This window comes from Mizuhopecten yessoensis, unplaced genomic scaffold, assembly GCF_002113885.1.
Source record: "Mizuhopecten yessoensis strain PY_sf001 unplaced genomic scaffold, ASM211388v2 scaffold5519, whole genome shotgun sequence".
Taxonomy (NCBI): domain Eukaryota; kingdom Metazoa; phylum Mollusca; class Bivalvia; order Pectinida; family Pectinidae; genus Mizuhopecten; species Mizuhopecten yessoensis.
The window spans coordinates 1,340,097-1,358,767 of NW_018406089.1; the positions used below are offsets into that span (position 1 = coordinate 1,340,097).

At 36.7% G+C, this 18,671-nt stretch overlaps 1 protein-coding gene across 7 annotated transcripts in view; it reads right to left on the minus strand.

The window, feature by feature from the left end:
• LOC110450834 (kinesin-like protein KIF28P) overlaps positions 1-18,671 on the minus strand; it is a 103,066-nt gene that overhangs the window by 39,687 nt on the left and 44,708 nt on the right. For all 7 annotated transcript variants that reach the window (XM_021498602.1, XM_021498601.1, XM_021498600.1 and 4 more), the window contains exons 7-17: positions 14,522-14,600; positions 13,572-13,638; positions 12,071-12,257; positions 10,735-10,887; positions 9,813-10,011; positions 8,366-8,516; positions 7,309-7,384; positions 6,414-6,520; positions 5,531-5,879; positions 4,733-4,879; positions 2,645-2,837 (exon numbers count right to left, since the gene is read on the minus strand). In XM_021498602.1, coding sequence (XP_021354277.1) covers positions 2,645-2,837; positions 4,733-4,879; positions 5,531-5,879; positions 6,414-6,520; positions 7,309-7,384; positions 8,366-8,516; positions 9,813-10,011; positions 10,735-10,887; positions 12,071-12,257; positions 13,572-13,638; positions 14,522-14,600 — 1,708 coding nt within the window. The remainder of the gene's footprint in view (positions 1-2,644; positions 2,838-4,732; positions 4,880-5,530; positions 5,880-6,413; positions 6,521-7,308; positions 7,385-8,365; positions 8,517-9,812; positions 10,012-10,734; positions 10,888-12,070; positions 12,258-13,571; positions 13,639-14,521; positions 14,601-18,671) is intronic.

An 18,671-nucleotide genomic window follows, 5' to 3' on the forward strand; every position in this document is an offset into this window, starting at 1 on the left:
ACAATACTTAGACAAATGATAATAGATTTGTGACAAAAGACAAGTGATATAAACACATCTTGTTGACAATGGTCTTAGTGAGAGTTACAGACAAAAACTGATTATACAGCTGAATATTCATAGGTCATGATGATTACCTCCCCTTAAAGAGGGCTTCCAAATTAACCCCCCACCCCCTTAAAAGGATTTCCAGATTGCTCCCCCTTAAAAAAACCTTTTACATTATTTCCTGTGAAAAGGAGCTTCAAAATAACATCCCCTTGGAAAATAATTCCAAATTATCACCCCTTAAAAAGTTCTTCCAGATTCTAGATTACCATCCCAGTAAGAGGACTTGACGATTACCTCCCTTAAAGTTTTCAATTGTCTCCCCTTATTTAAAGACCCAGTAATTCCAGCTGTATATCACATAAGGTTATGGTGCTGCAGGACAGCAATATTTCTTTAATTTACCAACTTGCCTTGGTATCCAACTGAAAAATACGTACCGGAATATTGAATTAAATTTTTCTCTAAAAAAATCTTCAAAAATTTTATGCAGCATTTTTCAAATGACCATCACAGTATGCATACTCACATCTCTCTTGTTCTTGAATATTATTAATTACTCTCCATTATCAATTTTGTTTTGTTTATTTTGTATCCCATCATATTCATCAATTTTATGGGAGCCACTCTTCCCCAATCCTCCTTTTCTATTTAAGTTTGAAAACTTATGGTATTTGGTTTTTTATCCTATCCTTCATCCACAGCTTATCTTAAAAGCAGTTCAACCACACATGTTTCAAATATTTAAGTTGGACATTTTTCTATATTCCTATCTGTTAGTTGAATAGCTATCACCAAACTTCTGATCTCAAATTTTTTTTAAACCGTTACCAGAAGGCTAAGATACGCCGGCGTGTTTGCTATTCACACATTTATACTACACTACGTAATAATACGCCTATTGACTACTAGTGCTCATTACAGCCGCATAAACAATGGACTCAAACAAGCATGTAAGTAACGGACACTCAATTAAATAAAGTTCATGTATTTTTTCATATTATCCTAAAATTGTCTCCGTCAAATTAAGTTTCCAGATACCAGAGTTTCAATTCAGGATCACTGTCCCACTGCACTGTGCTTTTTTCGACTGTGAACCTCAATTGCTAAGACCGATGGTATAACAATCTGAAGTCCAGGGTTCGAACCCTGGTCTAGCCCTGCTGGATGATTTCCCCTCAGAACACTGTGATTAAGAAGATTTTGTTTATTTTACCCCATCTAAATTATTTTTCCTAAAAGTCCCATTAGGTATGGTTTTCTTTTTCAGGAATGATTTATCAAAGCTATAGTCAGGCTAGAAAAAAGTTTCCAATACTTATTTACAGTTTTTGGCAGTGGTATGTGGATCTTAAACCAGTTGTGTATTTCCTGGAAATGAAAGCTATGATTAACTGAATTTCATTGCACATTTTATTACAGCAGAGAAGTTAAATGCATGGTTTGTTTTTGCACCTTTAAAGAAAAGAAAAAAATTGACAGAATTCTTCTGCCTTTGGTAAACATACAAGAGGCCCAGAGGGCCTGTATTGCTCACCTGTTTCTTTTGTTACATGAAACTGACATATAGGTAACTTCAGACCAAATTTGGGAACTAAAACACAAGACATTCTAACATCTCTTAAATGGTTCTTTAGATATAATTGTTTGAAATTTGAAATTTGAATTTAAAGCTTTTAACCCATGTTGAGCACTTAAAGTTGACCTTTGACCTCATTACTGTAATAAAGAAAACGATTCACACAGCTGGTCTAAATAACATACACAAGTATCATGACTCTAGTCCAAATGGTTCTTGATATTGTTGTTTGAAGGTTTTTAAATATTTGACCCCTGAGACATTGAAAGTAGTTCAAGGTCTTTTTAATGAAGAATATTCCATCCCAGGTACCCATTTGCCAAATATCATGACACTGGGCCTTATGGAACTTGAGATGAAGTTTGTTAAAGCTTTTAACCCATGTTGACCTTTGACCCGCTAGCATTTAAAGTTAACCTTTGACCTCATTACTGTAATTAAGAAAAAGATCTGCACTGCTGGTCTTCATAACATACCCAAGCATCATAACTAGTCCAAATGGTTCTTAGTATATTGTTGTTTGAAGGTTTAGACCTATTTGACCCCCCTGACCTTGAAAGTCGGTTTAAAGTCATTTTATTCTCATACTTTGTCAGGCTCTTTTGAATGAAGCTTTCAGCTAAGTATCATGACTTTAGGCCAGTACTTGAAAGAAGATCAAGATCATTTTCATTTGCAAACTTTGTCAGGCTCTTTCCCAGAAAGCTACCAGCCAAATATAAAGATTCTATACCTTTCAGTTCTTCAGAAGAAGTCGTTTCAGTGATTGACAAGTTTGACCCCTGTGACCTTGAAAGTAGGTCAAGGTCATTTTCACTTGCAAACTTTGTCCGGCTCTTTCTCAGGGAAGCTACCACCCACATTTGAAGATTCTATACCTATTAGTTCTTCAGAAGAAGTCGTTTAAAGGGAAAGTTGACGGACGACGACGGACGCCACACCATGACATAGGCTCACTTGCCCCATAATCTGATCTTACTTTGGTACTGTGAATTTTGAAAACATTCATATTGATACCTTGTCCCATTGCTGGAATTGACATCAACTCCTTCCTGTCCCGCCGCCGTTACTGACGCAACTCCTTCTTGTGCCGCGGCCGATATTAACACAACCTCAAAGGTTTTTCTCTTGTCCAGCTCTTCAGACACTGCATTTACCTCGGACACCATGGGCAGCAGTTCCAGAACCTGCTCCTGAGCAATCAGCTGATCTGTAAACACAAACAATTAGGTCATTGTCGTTAAACCTTTATAATCCCTTAGATTTTAAGCTTGCTACTGCATGATGATTTCTGAAACAATCGATTGTTACCCTCTGCTTCTCAAAAATGTCATCAATCATCTTCCTTTGATGATTTATTTTATTATTGCCTTGGCAGAGCTCACCCTGAACCTAAATTTTTTAAATACTTTCAGATTATTGGCTGTAATTATAAGAGAATATGACTTAAAATTAAAATGCTGAAAACTTCCACCAGAACTTTTTTAATTCTTTTCAAAAGAGAGAAAAATCAGACTTGATCTCATTTTCTTGACACAGGAATTTTGAAAAAAATATAGATTGAAAAGTTTTAATTTTAAGATATTATCCGCCTTAAATTGTTGGCTTAGATAGTCTTATTCCATGCCATCAATCTAAAAATATAAATAACAAAAATCCAAATCAAAAGTAGCCTCAGTGATGCAACATTGATAATTATTTTTCCTGAGCTTACATTCACCGTAATTCATGTTTTATATATATTTTTTTTTTTTAAAAGACCACACATTTCAAATGTAAATGTTCTACACACATTTAAAAGGAAAAAGAAGAATTTATAAGGTATTGACCAACCCTTTGAAATGAAACGGGAGCACAACTTGGCCATTCCCGTGTCGTCGAATGGCACTTAATATAAGCAACCGTCGAAGGCATTTTGAACAGTTTGCTGTTCTAAAAACTGCAAAACTGCGATGCTAATAACTTCTCTCTCGATCACCTGAAATTCTAAAACGTCTAACCAGGAAAGCACACAAATACGATATCTTGTTTGAAGTGATCTGAAAATCGACACTTCAACATTGTGTTTCAAGGCGATACTTTCTTTCTTAATAAAGCACATCAGACATATTTTTGCTTCCTACAGTACTGGAACAGGTCAAGGGAGACCATGTACACGAATTCAAATGCGGTGTTTGAACAAGGTGATCAGATCAGCTTACGGCGCTGACAAACGTACGTGTGCCAGACCATATGCGTGACTCGCTCATCAGACTGTTTTCTCAACATCAATGGGTCATCCAATTAACTTGGCCCCACTGTCAACACCAATTATAACACCTGTTGCCATATGAAGCTTGTTAATTGACTTTACAACTTAGAAAAAAGAATAAGGTTGCAGTCGTAAAGCTTGCGCTGATCTGTGACGGTCCTGATAGCGTTTATACAATCAGCGTGAGCCACACACAAGTGATCATGAGTAGACGATCGTTTTCTGGGACAAAGATACAGATTTCCCCCATTTTTAAAATACTAGCACATTTTAGTAGTCAATTTAGTAGCCACATCATATTTTTAGTAGCTAATAAAAAATAAAAGCAGCCCTAGGACCCCTAAGATTGATTGTGTTTTCTCCTTTGGATTATTTATACAACTTTTACTTTCCCTTGGTAAATTTATCGTTAACTTTCTCCTGATTTCGTATGCAATAGTTCCCTTCCCTTAGTAAGTTTGTCATTTGTTCTCTCCTCGTGACAATTCATTCAATCGTTACCTCCCCTTGATAAGAATCTCCTTTGTTCTGATTTTCAAACAATATTCACCTCCCTTTGGTAGAATTGGCAATCTTAATCTTTTCTAGATTATATTTACACAGTTTTTACTTTCCCTCGACATTTACATCGTTTGTTCTCGAGTAATTGCACAAGAGTTACCTCCCTTTTGTAAAGGTGTTGTTAGTTATGCCATCTTGAATAATCATACAGTTCTATCTTCAGTTTGACTACCAAGGGTTAGGACCACATCACGAAAACAGAACTCTGTTACCACCCCTTAACAAGGCTGTCATTAGTTATTTTCTCTCGACATTATTTCCCTCTTGGCGTTGCATGCGGATGGTTAACCTACCTTTTGTCAGGCCCAAGGAATGTGTAGCAAATCCCTTTATTTCAGCGATTTCCTTCTGAGCGAATTCCCAGTCGATGACGTTGGGTAAGTTTTTGTCAGCCGTGTCTGTCCGTTTTGGGTTCATTATGACATACATATGGTTAGACCCTAAAATCAAAAGGAAGCCATGAACTTCTAAAATATCCTGTACAGACTACAGATGTCAGGGCGCATACTGACACCAACTGTTAATGTAGCGGTTATAATCTCAAAGAAGAGTTCTACTCAATTTTTCTTGTTTTCTCTTGAAGTAGCCACCCTTATACAAAGAGAAGATAAAGTAACCAAAAGGTGTTTGTTCTAGGTTAGAGTAACTTCTCCAATCAAGTAACTTTCAATGTTAAAATTTTTCCATCATGATACAGAGTTTGTGCGTTCCACAAAAATCACAGCAAATGTTGTCTGCTTCTCTTCAAAAGAGATATAACTCATTATTTCTGTCTCTGACACAAAATTCTTCTCATTTAATCATGGATTTATGGAAAGGAATATGTATTGGACCCTGTTGATCATTTAAATGTATGTAAACAAGATACACTTTTTCTAAATCCAAACTTTGAAATTTTTTATCGTCAGAATGGGGAAAATCAGCTATGGGCAGTTAGAGGTTACACGGCCCCTGTCAAAAGTATCTCGCTGTGTAAACCTCTAACACTGTTGGAGCAACCCTTTACCTTGCATTATTTTGTTATGTCAAAGTCATGCACTAAACAGTTTTTTCTTTCTTGGAGTATGTAGGTCATGTTGTAAGTCACTTACCAAACAAAATTCTGTCCTTATGGGAGAGCACCTTTGTGTCGTTGAGGGGAAGGCCGTTCACCTTGGTTTTCGAAGCACTCCCTGGAGCGGGTTTAATTTCAATGTTACCATTTTTGTTAGTTATTACTGCATGTAGTTTTTGAATACTCAGACCACTGAGGCACACATCCGGTAGGGGCTGGGCATCCTTTCGGCCGACTGTTGTCTTTTCTGTGTCGAGGAAGTGACAGATGACACCTGACAACATCGGGTCCTCGTTCAGGTTGATCAGGTAGGGTTCCTGGGATCTCCGTTTGTTTTGGGACACTGCACCCTTCAATTCATCTGTTTCCGACTGAGCAGCTCTTAACTGGACACAAGTAAACACATAATATTAACTTACATACATGGTCAATTCTGAATGAAAATAGGTGGCATTTCCCTATCCTACACCCCTGGGTATGAAAGTGTCTTGCAAGCTCACCTGAGCTATCATGTTAGCAAAAAAATATAGATTATGTGTATGAAGGTTCAGAAAGTATATACTATTCACTTTAAAAGACATATAGTCTGGTTATTCCCTTTATTTGACATCAATTCATGAAAATGAGGGAGAAAGTGAGTGAAACAAATCTTTCCCTTTTTATGCATCAAAATAACTCCAAAAAACATTAATTTGATTCAGACACACAATGTTATGATCATTACACACACCCTGTAGTAACTAGGAGATAATTTGACCACAGGAAGGAGATTTTGATTTTGTGCGAGTTTGGACTTGAATGAGGGAGTATTGAGGGGGATTGGTAAATGAGGGAGTCTCCCTCCTAATGAGGGAGGGTTGACAGCTATGACATTATGATACACAACATATCCCTTTAGTCTCAGTCCTACATTCTCTTACCTTGGCGTCCCAGTCTTCCTTAGAATCATTCTCCATCAGCATGGCCTGGTTAGCCATTAGCTGGGAGCGGATCTCTTCCTCCATCTCTTTCTTCATTCGTGTCAGCTCTGTTACCACGCACAATAATCTTTAGTTCTGTATATCATCTAATCTTTGGGAATTATTTCTAAAACTGTGGACTTGAACTCATGAAGATGGCAATACCTGTCATGTTTCATTTGTGTAAATGTTTCTGGATAAAATTTTGTGATATTTTTGAATTTGTGACTGAATCTCTTTATAACTCATTCACCCCTGAAATTTCATAATGAACTATTCAAACCTTTGAATTGAAAGAGTTCAAATGTGTCTTCAGGTGTAAATGAGTTAATTAAGAAGGTTAAACTAAATGATATCTTTGTCATCGATAGACCTAAACATTTTTAACCTTTTAACGATGACTTAACACCATCTGAGAACAATGCCAAAAGGTAACTGTACGATATGTAATCTTAATAAAAAGTAATGTTTTATAAACATCCCTTGTTGTTTTTATAATCCAAGTGTCCCTTTAATAAGATTTACTGACTTACTGTACACAGAGAAATGTTCGCTCCAATTTAATGTTCACCTTTTTCGCCCTCCGTAATAAGGGCAAACTTATCATTACAGCAAACATCGGTAAAGAACATAATATACGCAGTAATTAAATGTGAAGGGCAAATTTAATATTGGTCGAAAATGGATTTTATCATCTAAGGGTGAATATTTCTCTATATACAGTATGCAAAAGAGAATGGTCTATTATGTTTATTCTATGAGTTTCAGAAGGTTCTGAAGTCGTTCTAATATTCCCATATTGCTAAGAGTCCAGGGTGCTTATCAGATGAAATATGGTAAATATAATGCATTAAACCTTCTGGACTCATCCCCGCTGATCCTTCAATCATCCCACCAGACTCCATAGCCTTCTTTAACCGGTCATTCTCCTCCTGTAATATAGAAACAGGTATAAAACAGGTATACAACAGGTATACAGCAGGTATACAACAGGTATACACCAGGTATACAACAGGAATAAAACAGGAATACAACAGGTATAAAACAGGTATTCCTGTTGTATACCTGGTGTATACCTGTTGTATACCCGCTGTATACCTGTTGTATACCGGTTTTATACCTGTTGTATACCTGATGTATACCTGTTGTATACCCGCTGTATACCTGTTGTATTCCTGTTTTATTCCTGCTGTATACCTGCTGTATACATGTTTTATACCTGGTGTATACCTGCTGTATACATGTTGTATACCTGTTGTAGACCTGTTGTATACCTGCTGCAGACCTGTTGTATACCTGTTGTATATACATGTTGTATACCTGTTTTATTCCTGTTGTATTCCTGCTGTATACCTATTGTATTCCTGTTGTATACCTGTTGTGTTCCTGTTGTATACCTGTTGCATACCTGCTGTATACCTGTTGTAGACCCGCTGTATACCTGTTGTATACATGTTGTATACCTGTTGTAGACCCGCTGTATACCTGTTGTATTCCTACTGTATACCTGTTGTATACAACAGGTATACAGCAGGTATACAACAGGTATACAACAGGTATACAACATGTATACAGCAGGTATACAGCAGGTATACAACAGGTATACAACAGGTATAAAACAGGTATACAACAGGTATACAGCAGGAATACAACAGGTATACAACAGGTATACAACAGGTATAAAACAGGTATACAGCAGGAATACAACAGGTATACAACAGGTATACAATAGGTATACAGCAGGTATACAACAGGTATACAGCAGGTATACAACAGGTATACAACAGGTATACAGGTATACTGGGAAACAACATTGGTGACTAGATTAAACACGTTTAACTGTAAATGAACTTTTTAAAAATTCAAAATGGAATCATCTGTCCCCACAGTGATACTACCACGGCTATGCCTACCTTGAGTTCTCTGATAATTTTGTCCATAGGGTTCTCATTGATGACCGCCTTGTTCTTGATCTTCTTTGCCCGATCTGCGTAGCGTAGCGTTGACAACGTCTCGTCATAATTTATGTCAGCCGGGGACAATGCAGCTATCATTATCGTTTTACTGTAGAGATAAAAACATGTAAGCATTATACCTAATACTCATAGTATAAAAGAATAAGTGGATACTTAAATTAGAAAAAAATAGAGCCAAAAAGGAGAGTTCATCATAGTCAGTAAGTACAAAATATAGGTCACAGTCATCTTTATTTGATACATTACTGTAACACTCTACAAAAAGTATCCATAAGTGAAGTTTGATGAATGTTGGTCTTCTAATATTAAGATCATGGAACTAAATGTAAATCTAAAAATACATAGGTCGCAGTGACCTACATTTGGTTTTGCTGTAGTAGTCTTCAAGGTGTATCCACAAATGAAGTTTAACGACTTCTAGAATTGAGAAGCTGTATATAGGCAGATGTAAAATATAAATACAGTCAAACTTCCATAAATCGAACTTAGAAGATTCAAATTTCTTGATGTGTTGAACAGCAAAGTCCAGATCTTTTTACCTTATACAGTATAACAATATCCTAATATTTTATTTATTAATCAAACTTTTATGAGTCAAATTTAAAATTGGTTGTCATATTCTTTTTTTTAAAAACAATAGGCCAACTAGAATCACTCTGAGCAACATGCCTAACGTGATGGACCACATCAACACTGGGCACAGGCTTCGGAACTTTAATTGACAAACAAAGAAATGTTTGATTTGATAAGATCAGAATGCAAACTACAGGGTGTAAATAAACATGCTTTTTTTATTTCTGTAAATGTTTAATTTATACAGTAATAAAATTTAATTTATTAGCTTCTGTTTCGTCACATAATGATCACACTCTTATGCACACGATCTCGATGTTCAATGTTCAATATTTATGAATTGAAGTCCTGATGTTTCAAATTTTTTCCTGATGGTCCCACGAAGTTCGAAACATCGAAATTTGACTGTACTTATGTGGATGGACAATATAAATTCTCTGGAAACATTATAATAATGATAATAATAATAATAATTTGAGGTTCTTATATACCGCTTTATCACAACCTTGTTAGTACGTCGTCTCAAAGCGGTTCACAAATTATCATCCTTGGTTATAGGGCCTTAATTTGCAACCAGCCAATATCTTTCTCAACTCCCTGGGGAGCATACAGCCGGTGCTGCCATTTCAGTGCTAACAGCTGGTAAACTGGAACAAGCAGAGTAAAGTATCTTGCTCAAGACTACAACACAGTGCCGTGCCGCGAACCTGCAACCCTTCGGTCATCAGCCCAGCTCCCTGCCACTAGACTACCGTGTCTCCTATTATCCAGTAGTCTGGCAAGTACAGACCAACATGATCTGGGTACTCACCTGTTACCACCCAGGGCATTCTGTAGCAGCTTTGTGAGTACAGAATCTCTGTAAGGGACCACAATTTTCTTCTTGGAGCCCGTGGATAGGTCTGCTAATGCTGATATAACGTTACCCAGTGCAGACAAAGATTTGTTGATGTTGGCACCCTCCTTGAGTCGGTCACCTGTTGCTCCTGTGCTATCTGCTCGCTCAGACCCTGTCACATGTAAAGCACATATATATAGTAAATCCTGTGGTTCACAAATCTTATCTTTGTATTTTTAAACAAGAGTACCGCGAGGCGGAACAATATACGCCCATCGAATACCATATAGTGTTATATACTTTCTTACATTGAAATAAGATCTGCATCATTCTAATAGTGGTTAACTGACATGCTATAAAAAATGTCGGAGAAAATCTCTGGACAAAAAAAATCAAATACTGAAATGAACAAAGGGCAATAACTTTTGCAAAAATAGTGGAATCAAAAATTCTTTTAAGGGAGACACAACATTATAATGTATACCAAGTTTCAAAGAGATCCGTTGAAAAATGTAGGAGGAGAATGCTGGACAAAAATCAAATACTGAAATAAACAAAGGGCAATACCTTTTGCAAAAATTGCCAAATTAAAATTCTTTTTTTCTAAGAAACACAACAACATACCATGATTATGCAGCCTACTAAGTTTCAAAGAAATCTGTCAAAAAATGTAGGAGGAGATCTTCGGGAAAAAAATCAAATACTGAAATGAACAAAGGGCAATAACTTTTGGAAAAATTGTTGAATAAAAATTCTTTTAAGGAGACACAACTTCATATCATGATTATAATGTATACCAAGTTTCAAAAAGATTGGTCAAAAATGTAGGAGGAGATTGCCGGACAAACAAAAGTTTACGCTGTATTTACTTACAAAGTGTTGCCTTCTTACTTACCGGCCAAATCAACGAGGTTCATTACACTGCTTTTCTTGGTTTCCGAGCCCACCTCGCTCTTAATGATTTGATCGAATGTGATGGAGACGACGGTGTGAGCACGACTACTTGTGGCATTCATGTTTGTGGAGGCAACCGTACGACTGGCCGTACCTGTAAGTCAGAAAATTAGAATACAAACAAATGGAACACTGTGTCATCATATGTCGAGTACAAAATCTGAATTCAGGTCATCACAAATAAATATAAATAAATAAATAATCTTATTTAACATCATGTACATTGTCAATAACAAATTTAAGCTCTGTATAGCTTCTATACGACGACGCTAAGGGAACAAATGACGTTTTCGTGGTGGAGGAAAACTCGCAGGGTAATACCACTGTGTCGATCATCAGAGGGATAACAGTTAACCCTATTAGACATCACTCTCTTTTTTTACCACCGCTGGGGATTGAACCGAACTTCTTGAGAGAGTGAGTGTTCTGAAGCTCATGCTTAATTGCACACAGTAGAAATGACTGTGCATGTTAGCGATCACTGCAGCTACCGATGTTCCCAAAAGTGAAATACAAAATCTGAATTCACGTCATCACACGTGAAGTACAAAATCTAGCAGCAGCAGTAACTAAAGACGTATCAAAACAATGGAGAGGCATCAGGAGTGTCGACATTTAATTGGAGACGAAACAAGGTACTCTGGAGGGTGAGCAACTGTCAGGACGATTTCCTTTAAATCAAGGTACTCTGGAGGGTGAGCAACTGTCAGGACGATTTCCTTTAAAACAAGGTATTCTGGAGGGTGAGCAACTGTCAGGACGATTTCCTTTAAATCAAGGTACTCTGGAGGGTGAGCAACTGTCAGGACGATTTCCTTTAAATCAAGGTACTCTGGAGGGTGAGCAACTGTCAGGACGATTTCCTTTATATCCAGAAATGAAAGCTGTCACCATTGATCTAAGACACTATGTGATCCTGTCTTTTATCAGTGTTACTTTTTATGATTAAAAAGAAGTTTTAAATTAAAAACCTCATAAAAATGTAACTTCACTACTTGTAGTCACTATGGTTAGATGTATTTTCTTCTGAAATTCTTCTGAATTCCATATAAAACACTCTTTTACAACGTAACATGTTGTAATATCGATGCGACAGTTGATCGTTGCTGCAAAATTATTTCCTCTTCTTGAAGCCGGTAACAGCCATTTTACCACAAAAGTAAAGACATCATTTATTTTACAATGATATCTATTCTGATAGTTATATAATTACATCCTCTGTTGGAAATTTACTTATATATCTATGAGAATAAGATTAATTTGTTTCATATACAAACCTTGGTCCATTCTCTTTTCAATTTCTGCATAGCTGCCTACAGGGACTTTCTTTAGGCCTTCCACGTAGAAATAGCCTAGTTTGGGGTTTTGTCGGACCTGAAGCCCTCCCTTTGGATTTTCACGAGACAAGAGATCCCGCACCTGTTCATTGTAAATCTCCAACATGGAAAACGTCACCTCAAACCTCTGAAAATACAAGGAAGACAACTCTTAACAACTTCTATATATGATTCCATGTATGCCTTTGAACTCATCCACCCCTAAAACTTCATAATGAACTATTCCAACCTTTGAATTGGAAGAGTTCAAATGTGTCTTCAGAGGTGAATGAGTTAAATGGTGAAAAATTATTATAAATTATAACTGTTTGTGTTAAGATTTTGTGATCTGTTTAAGAATGACATACAATTAAGTATTGGACATACAAAAAATATGATTATAACAACACTTATTACAATATTATAAGGCTCTTTCAAGTCCAGGGGTGTAGAATAGGGAAATTCCACTCGAAGGGTTTCAAATTTGGTAAAACCCGAGGCTTTGCCAAAAAGGTTTTGCCAAATTTAAAAATCCTGAGGGTGGAATTTCCTTATCCTACACCCATGGACATGAAAGAGTAGTTTTCTCTCATTCAAACTACCAGAATAAGCTCAGAAACCATGAAAATCTGTTTGGACTGGCTACATTTTGAAAATATCAACTTTTCCCCTTAGCTTTTTTGACAAAAAACGAATCTGTCAGTGAGATTAAGCATACCATATATTTTGCGCAGACAAATTAATCTCATATTTCTTATGTGTACTGTCAATTCCGTCTTTGCGTATTGCAGAGTTATCTTCTCTTGGGATAAGTTATTGATTGTTACGTCATTGGTTTGTGTGAGAAAATTACGTCGTTTTCTCAAAAATTGATGACGTTACTCTCACAAACCAATGACGTAACAATCAATACCTGCTCACAAGAGAAAATAAGTCTGCAATACGCAGACGTAATATATCCTAAAAGGTTTTAATTTCATTACATCGCCTAATCCGCATTGCGGCATCGAAATTTGTGACGTCATTGTTGAGCCATTGTGACGTCACGTCAAGTAAAATGTTGTGCAAGATAGAAATTTTCTTATGCCCCTTTATTATCCTGGACAGCTCTATCTTACACACACAGAAATGATAGAAACTACTTTATTATCCTGGACAGCTCCATCTTACACACACAGAAATGATAGAAATTACTTTATTATCCTGGACAGCTCTATCTTACACACACAGAAATGATAGAAATTACTTTATTATCCTGGACAGCTCTATCTTACACACACAGAAATGATAGAAATTACTTTATTAAATAATCTTTTATCGTCTTCGTAATTTTGAAAACCATCAGCAAATCATGATTAAATAAATTTACCTTGTAATAGGTTTGGTTTGGTTTTATTTTATTTAACATCCTATTAACAGCTTAGGTCATGTAAGGATGTGGGCTATTAATAGGACCTTTTACCTTATTTGCATCTGCATTTGTTGCCATGGTTTTAAATAACTCATCACAGGTAATAGGTACAATGCCCCTGAAGAAAAACATCAGATATGTGTTAACATGGAAAATATAAAGTGAAACCTGTCTAAAGCAAATGACAAACACACTAAAACCTTCTCAGTCAGAATAGACAGTTAATTAAATATATGAAAGAAAGCATGGTGTTCTTTCAGCAGCAGAATGCTATTTTGTTCTAAGTTCAGCCATCTAGATAACTTGACATTTTGTTATGTTTACATCATATTCCATTATAATTTGTTATACCATTCATCCTTAGTTATTTAATGAATACATAATTACAAAATCCTTTCTTAAAAACCAATACAGAATCACAGTAGAGTACAGGTCACTACATAGTATTTACTGTTGTGCAATTCAGTGACATGATTATTCGTAAAATTTTAACTTGGGTTAATTTTTTACTGCATCCAGTTTGCTAATTCGCTTTTGTTCATAAACAAAATTCACATACATTTTTTAAGAGAGACAAAATTAGGGATGGTGCTTAATGGCAGGCACCTACCCTGTTCCCAGGACGTTTGCCAAAGTGGGGAAGGGGGCTTATTTGCGAGCGAGGGCTTATTTGAGGTCAAATACGGTAAAACTGCTTAACTTTACATGGAGAAATTTGCACAGTGAGACTTAATGGAAGGGTGTATTGTACAGGTGTTACGATTATTTAGGGTTTTACTTCAACAATGAACACTTCTGATAACATTATTTATCTGGCAATAAGCCTATGACTGGTAATAGGCCCACCCACGTTGGCATCCATTACACATGGGTTATGAAACAAAGAAAGGCATAACTATCAAAAACATGTAAGTGTTCATATTTTATAACCAATGGCCTGGATACAAATCAAGTTTTTATAAAATGTTAATTAATACACAAATTTTCAATGACTGCCTTACCGATTCGCACCATATCCGACCATGGAGTAGGACTTTCCGGAGCCTGTCTGGCCATAGGCGAACAATGAACAATTGTAGCCTGAAACAATATAAAAATATCATTAGTGGCGTATTTCTATTTCGTTTGTTTAAATTTGTTTTTACACACTTTATCAAACTTGTCTGAGATAAAATGGCAAATATGTCATGTGAATGTGTTATGAGAATTATTTCAATCTCAAATTGATCAAAATGTATACTTCGCCCATTTTCAATGTTTCCAACTTGATGGCTTCTTCAATAGCGCTCTGAACTTTTCAAAAATTAGTATTTCAAAATTAAATTAGGGGGGTGCCATCTTTAATGGGATGGCAAATTCAACAGAAGACAAATTTGTATAAAAATACCCCAGGGCCAAAACTAAACAAAGGAAACGATACTCTCTCTTATTCTTATTTTACAGTGCATGAAGTGTACAATTTATCAATACATATTTTCTAAAATTTTCAGCAGGAATCACTTGATCAATACACATTGTAGGCCATCTTTAAGTCAGTATACTGACGCACAAGCTATTGCTGTTTTGATCAATTCAACGCAACTTGTTTTTTTACTATAGACTCCCTTTAAAGCTCTCCCAAACTCATATTTAAAAATGTAAGAAGCAAGAGAAACACTTGCTGTAGTAAGTAAGACCATACATCTAATGATCAATATATTGGCAAGGTGTCTCAGGCACAGATGCTTCAATATCAACATCCAAAGGAGGGTGACATTTATCTATTCTTTTGTTTTACTTGATATTTCAAATTTCGTGATCATGTATGACATCATAATCATCATTGTCATCCATCAAGTTATGACAAAGGAACAAAACCTAATTTACTGACATTAAATCATGTTTTATTCAACACGATTGATATTACAGCCTGCGATATTTCAAAATAATGCAGGAAGCTCTGTCATCTCCTAGCAACTAGGATGAAAATATCAGACATATAATGTAGCATTCATGTAAATATTCTTCCTGCTCTTCGAAATAAACATAAAGACCTACACACGAAACAAACGTCACAGGTTGACAGATTTACATCAGAGAATAAATTGCTGCAGCAGACATAACTGCTTGCCTTGTTCATGGAATATAATCTGTCGTCACATCAGAGTCAATAAAAGTGCCATTGAAAACGAACATTCAGCTGTGTGAGTTAGAGCCTATGTCACAATGGTGCCGATATCAGATAGAGTGCTTGAACTTTCTGGTTTTGTATCACGCCAGGCTATATATACAAGTACATCGATCAGTACGGTACCTGTTTAAAGAACAAAGAATGGGTTCTATTGTATTTAGAACTGGATAATGCTAAAATTGTGATATGTATTTAACAGTTCAATATTGGAGATACATTTTACAATATAATGATCAAACAGAACGTGCTGGTGAAGTATGGCCCTGCACCCAGTTTGATGAAAACGGAGCTAAAAGCAAGGTTTATCACCATCAAAGTGAGTGAAGCAGGAAATAAAGATTACAGTGACCTCATGTCATTTAAAGTTGTTGTTCCATAAAGTTCAAAGAGTGTGGGGCTTGAAGCATCAGAGATCAGAGAAATGGAGCTAAATACAAAATCTCACCAAGATGTCATATATAGTCGTGTGACGTTTCGGTGACTAGTGTGTAACGTACCCTGTCACCTTCATCCGACAAAGGACAAGCGTTTGTTCACAAAGGTATAAAATATGTACGAATTGGTAATATATAATCAAATTCATTTGGGAAAAGCAGTCTTGACAAACATATTGATTCCCCTGTCTACCTCCCCTCCCCAACTATCTTCATTACAGGGGTACGTATTTATCTTCATTGCGGGGGTACATATTTCTCTTCATTGCGAGGGTACATTACTATCTTCATTGAGGGGGTACATATTTTTCTTCATTGCGGGGGTACGTTACTATCTTCATTGCAGGGGTACGTTACTATCTTCATTGCGGAAGTACGTTACTATCTTCATTGCGGGAGTATGTTACTATCTTCATTGCGGGGGTACGTTACTATCTTTATTGCGGGGGTACGTTACTATCTTCATTGCGGAAGTACGTTACTATCTTCATTGCGGGAGTATGTTACTATCTTCATTGCGGGGGTACCGACGTTACTATCTTTATTGCGGGGGTACGTTACTATCTTCATTGCAGGGGTACGTTACTATCTTCATTGCGGGGGTATACATTTTGTCATCTACTAAGCCAGATTGAAGGTTAGTTATGACGGATATTGAACGGTCTACAGATTATGTAAAGTCTGATCTCGGGCAGTGTATTAGTTTAAGAGAATCAATAAACTCAAGCATTCAAGAGAAATAGATCTGTTGTCCCGTGTTTGTTCTGTCCTAGCAACAAGATCAGCACTGATATACATATATGTTTTTATTCATCGATATTTGATAAGCTCATGTTGACCAGGGCGTCGTCCCGGTGACTTTCACATAATCCTCCGTATCCTGTACCGATCATTACATACCTAATTTACACCTTTAAAGCTTGACGTCACCGGGGAGTGTGACGCTGTAGTTATAGAAGTGACTGCCGCCCGTGTTTTTGTGACACGGTGTGACGGGTACATCAATATTCCTGCCAGTCGCTGTCAGCTGTGAAATGTCTGATCAAGGATGTCAGATGCTATATATAAAATGAAATATAACCAGCGGCTCTATACGTATGCCCAACATCAAAGTCATTTCTAACCGACCCGGCATTAATCAATCAGGACTCTCCTATGATTATTTCAATTGATTAATTAATCTATGTTAGGGAGAATGCCACACAAACCACTGCAATCAACAGCTAATCTTGCTTTAGATCTCTACTGTGCAGTATACCGGGTAAACAGATCTGGGAGACTAAATAGGAGTGTTCCCAAAACCACTGGTAAAATTTGCCCAACAAATAGTTGGTTGTGTCTCCATTTTCCAGGACTGTCCTTAACTAGAACTGTTAGCTAAAAAAGGACTCACACAACTAAATCAGCCAATCAGCAAGTATTTCATACGTTTGTAGTTCCTATCTAAAATAAGTTCCGGCTAATTACTGGGCCACTGAAGGAGTTTAATAAGGAACTGATGACAGGTTGTTAGATAAATGAAATGTTCAGGTATTTAACTTTTGAAAAATATATACTTTTGATATACATGTATTTCCATGTCTGTGTGCGGATTTGCACAGGGGCAAAATGTCTGGGGGCGTTTCTGTTTTGGGTCACCGGTTTTGCTTGTAAACTTCCGGTTGTCAACTTCTTGGCGCTGTGACACTCCAATATGCCACTAAACCTACCAAAAAAGTCATTTTGTAGCCTTTGCAAGATATGCAGTATTTATGAATCTAGACAGTTGTCACTAGTCTTGAACTTCAAATATTAAAGTTATTAGCTAAAATGTTTGGTAATAACATATAGTAAATTATTTAGTTGTGTGAGGCCTTTAAAGGCTAACTAATACCCCTGCTTCTATATAAACCAGACCTGTAAGCTAAAGGCTTACTAAGGCAAAGCAATATAGTCTCCCACCAGTAACAAGTATTTCGCACAAAGGCGCATAACTCCACCAAAAATGGTCGAAATCCCCCCAAAAAAGGCCAGAGCTTAAGTTAACTACACAAAATACCGATCATTCATGCAAAGGGGCATAACTCCAAGCCCGCATTATACCCCCGCAACTTTGTTGCGGGGGTATAATGACAGAAGTAGCTTAGGCTAAAGAATGTTGAAAATCTATGAAATATAGTATATACAGTACTCATTAATCCAAAATCCACGTGAACTAGATTCTCTACTATTCAACATTAAGATGTCCAGGTGACTATATAAATATGTAGATTTTATGATGCAAAAAAAAACACCTGACATGATTAAATTTGTTTTTTTTTGTGTGTTTTATGTCCTATTGACAGCTATGGTCATTTAAGGACGTGCCAGTTTTGGTGGTGGATTAAAGCTGGAATTCCCGGAGAAAAACCACTGACCTACTGCAAGTACCTGGTGACTGCCCAACATGGGTCTAGAACCCGCGACCCAGTGGTGGAGGGCTAGTGGTAGCAGAATGTCAGACATCTTAACCACTTGGCCACCGTGGCCCCCACATAATTAATACCATGACCGGTAGCATATTGGACA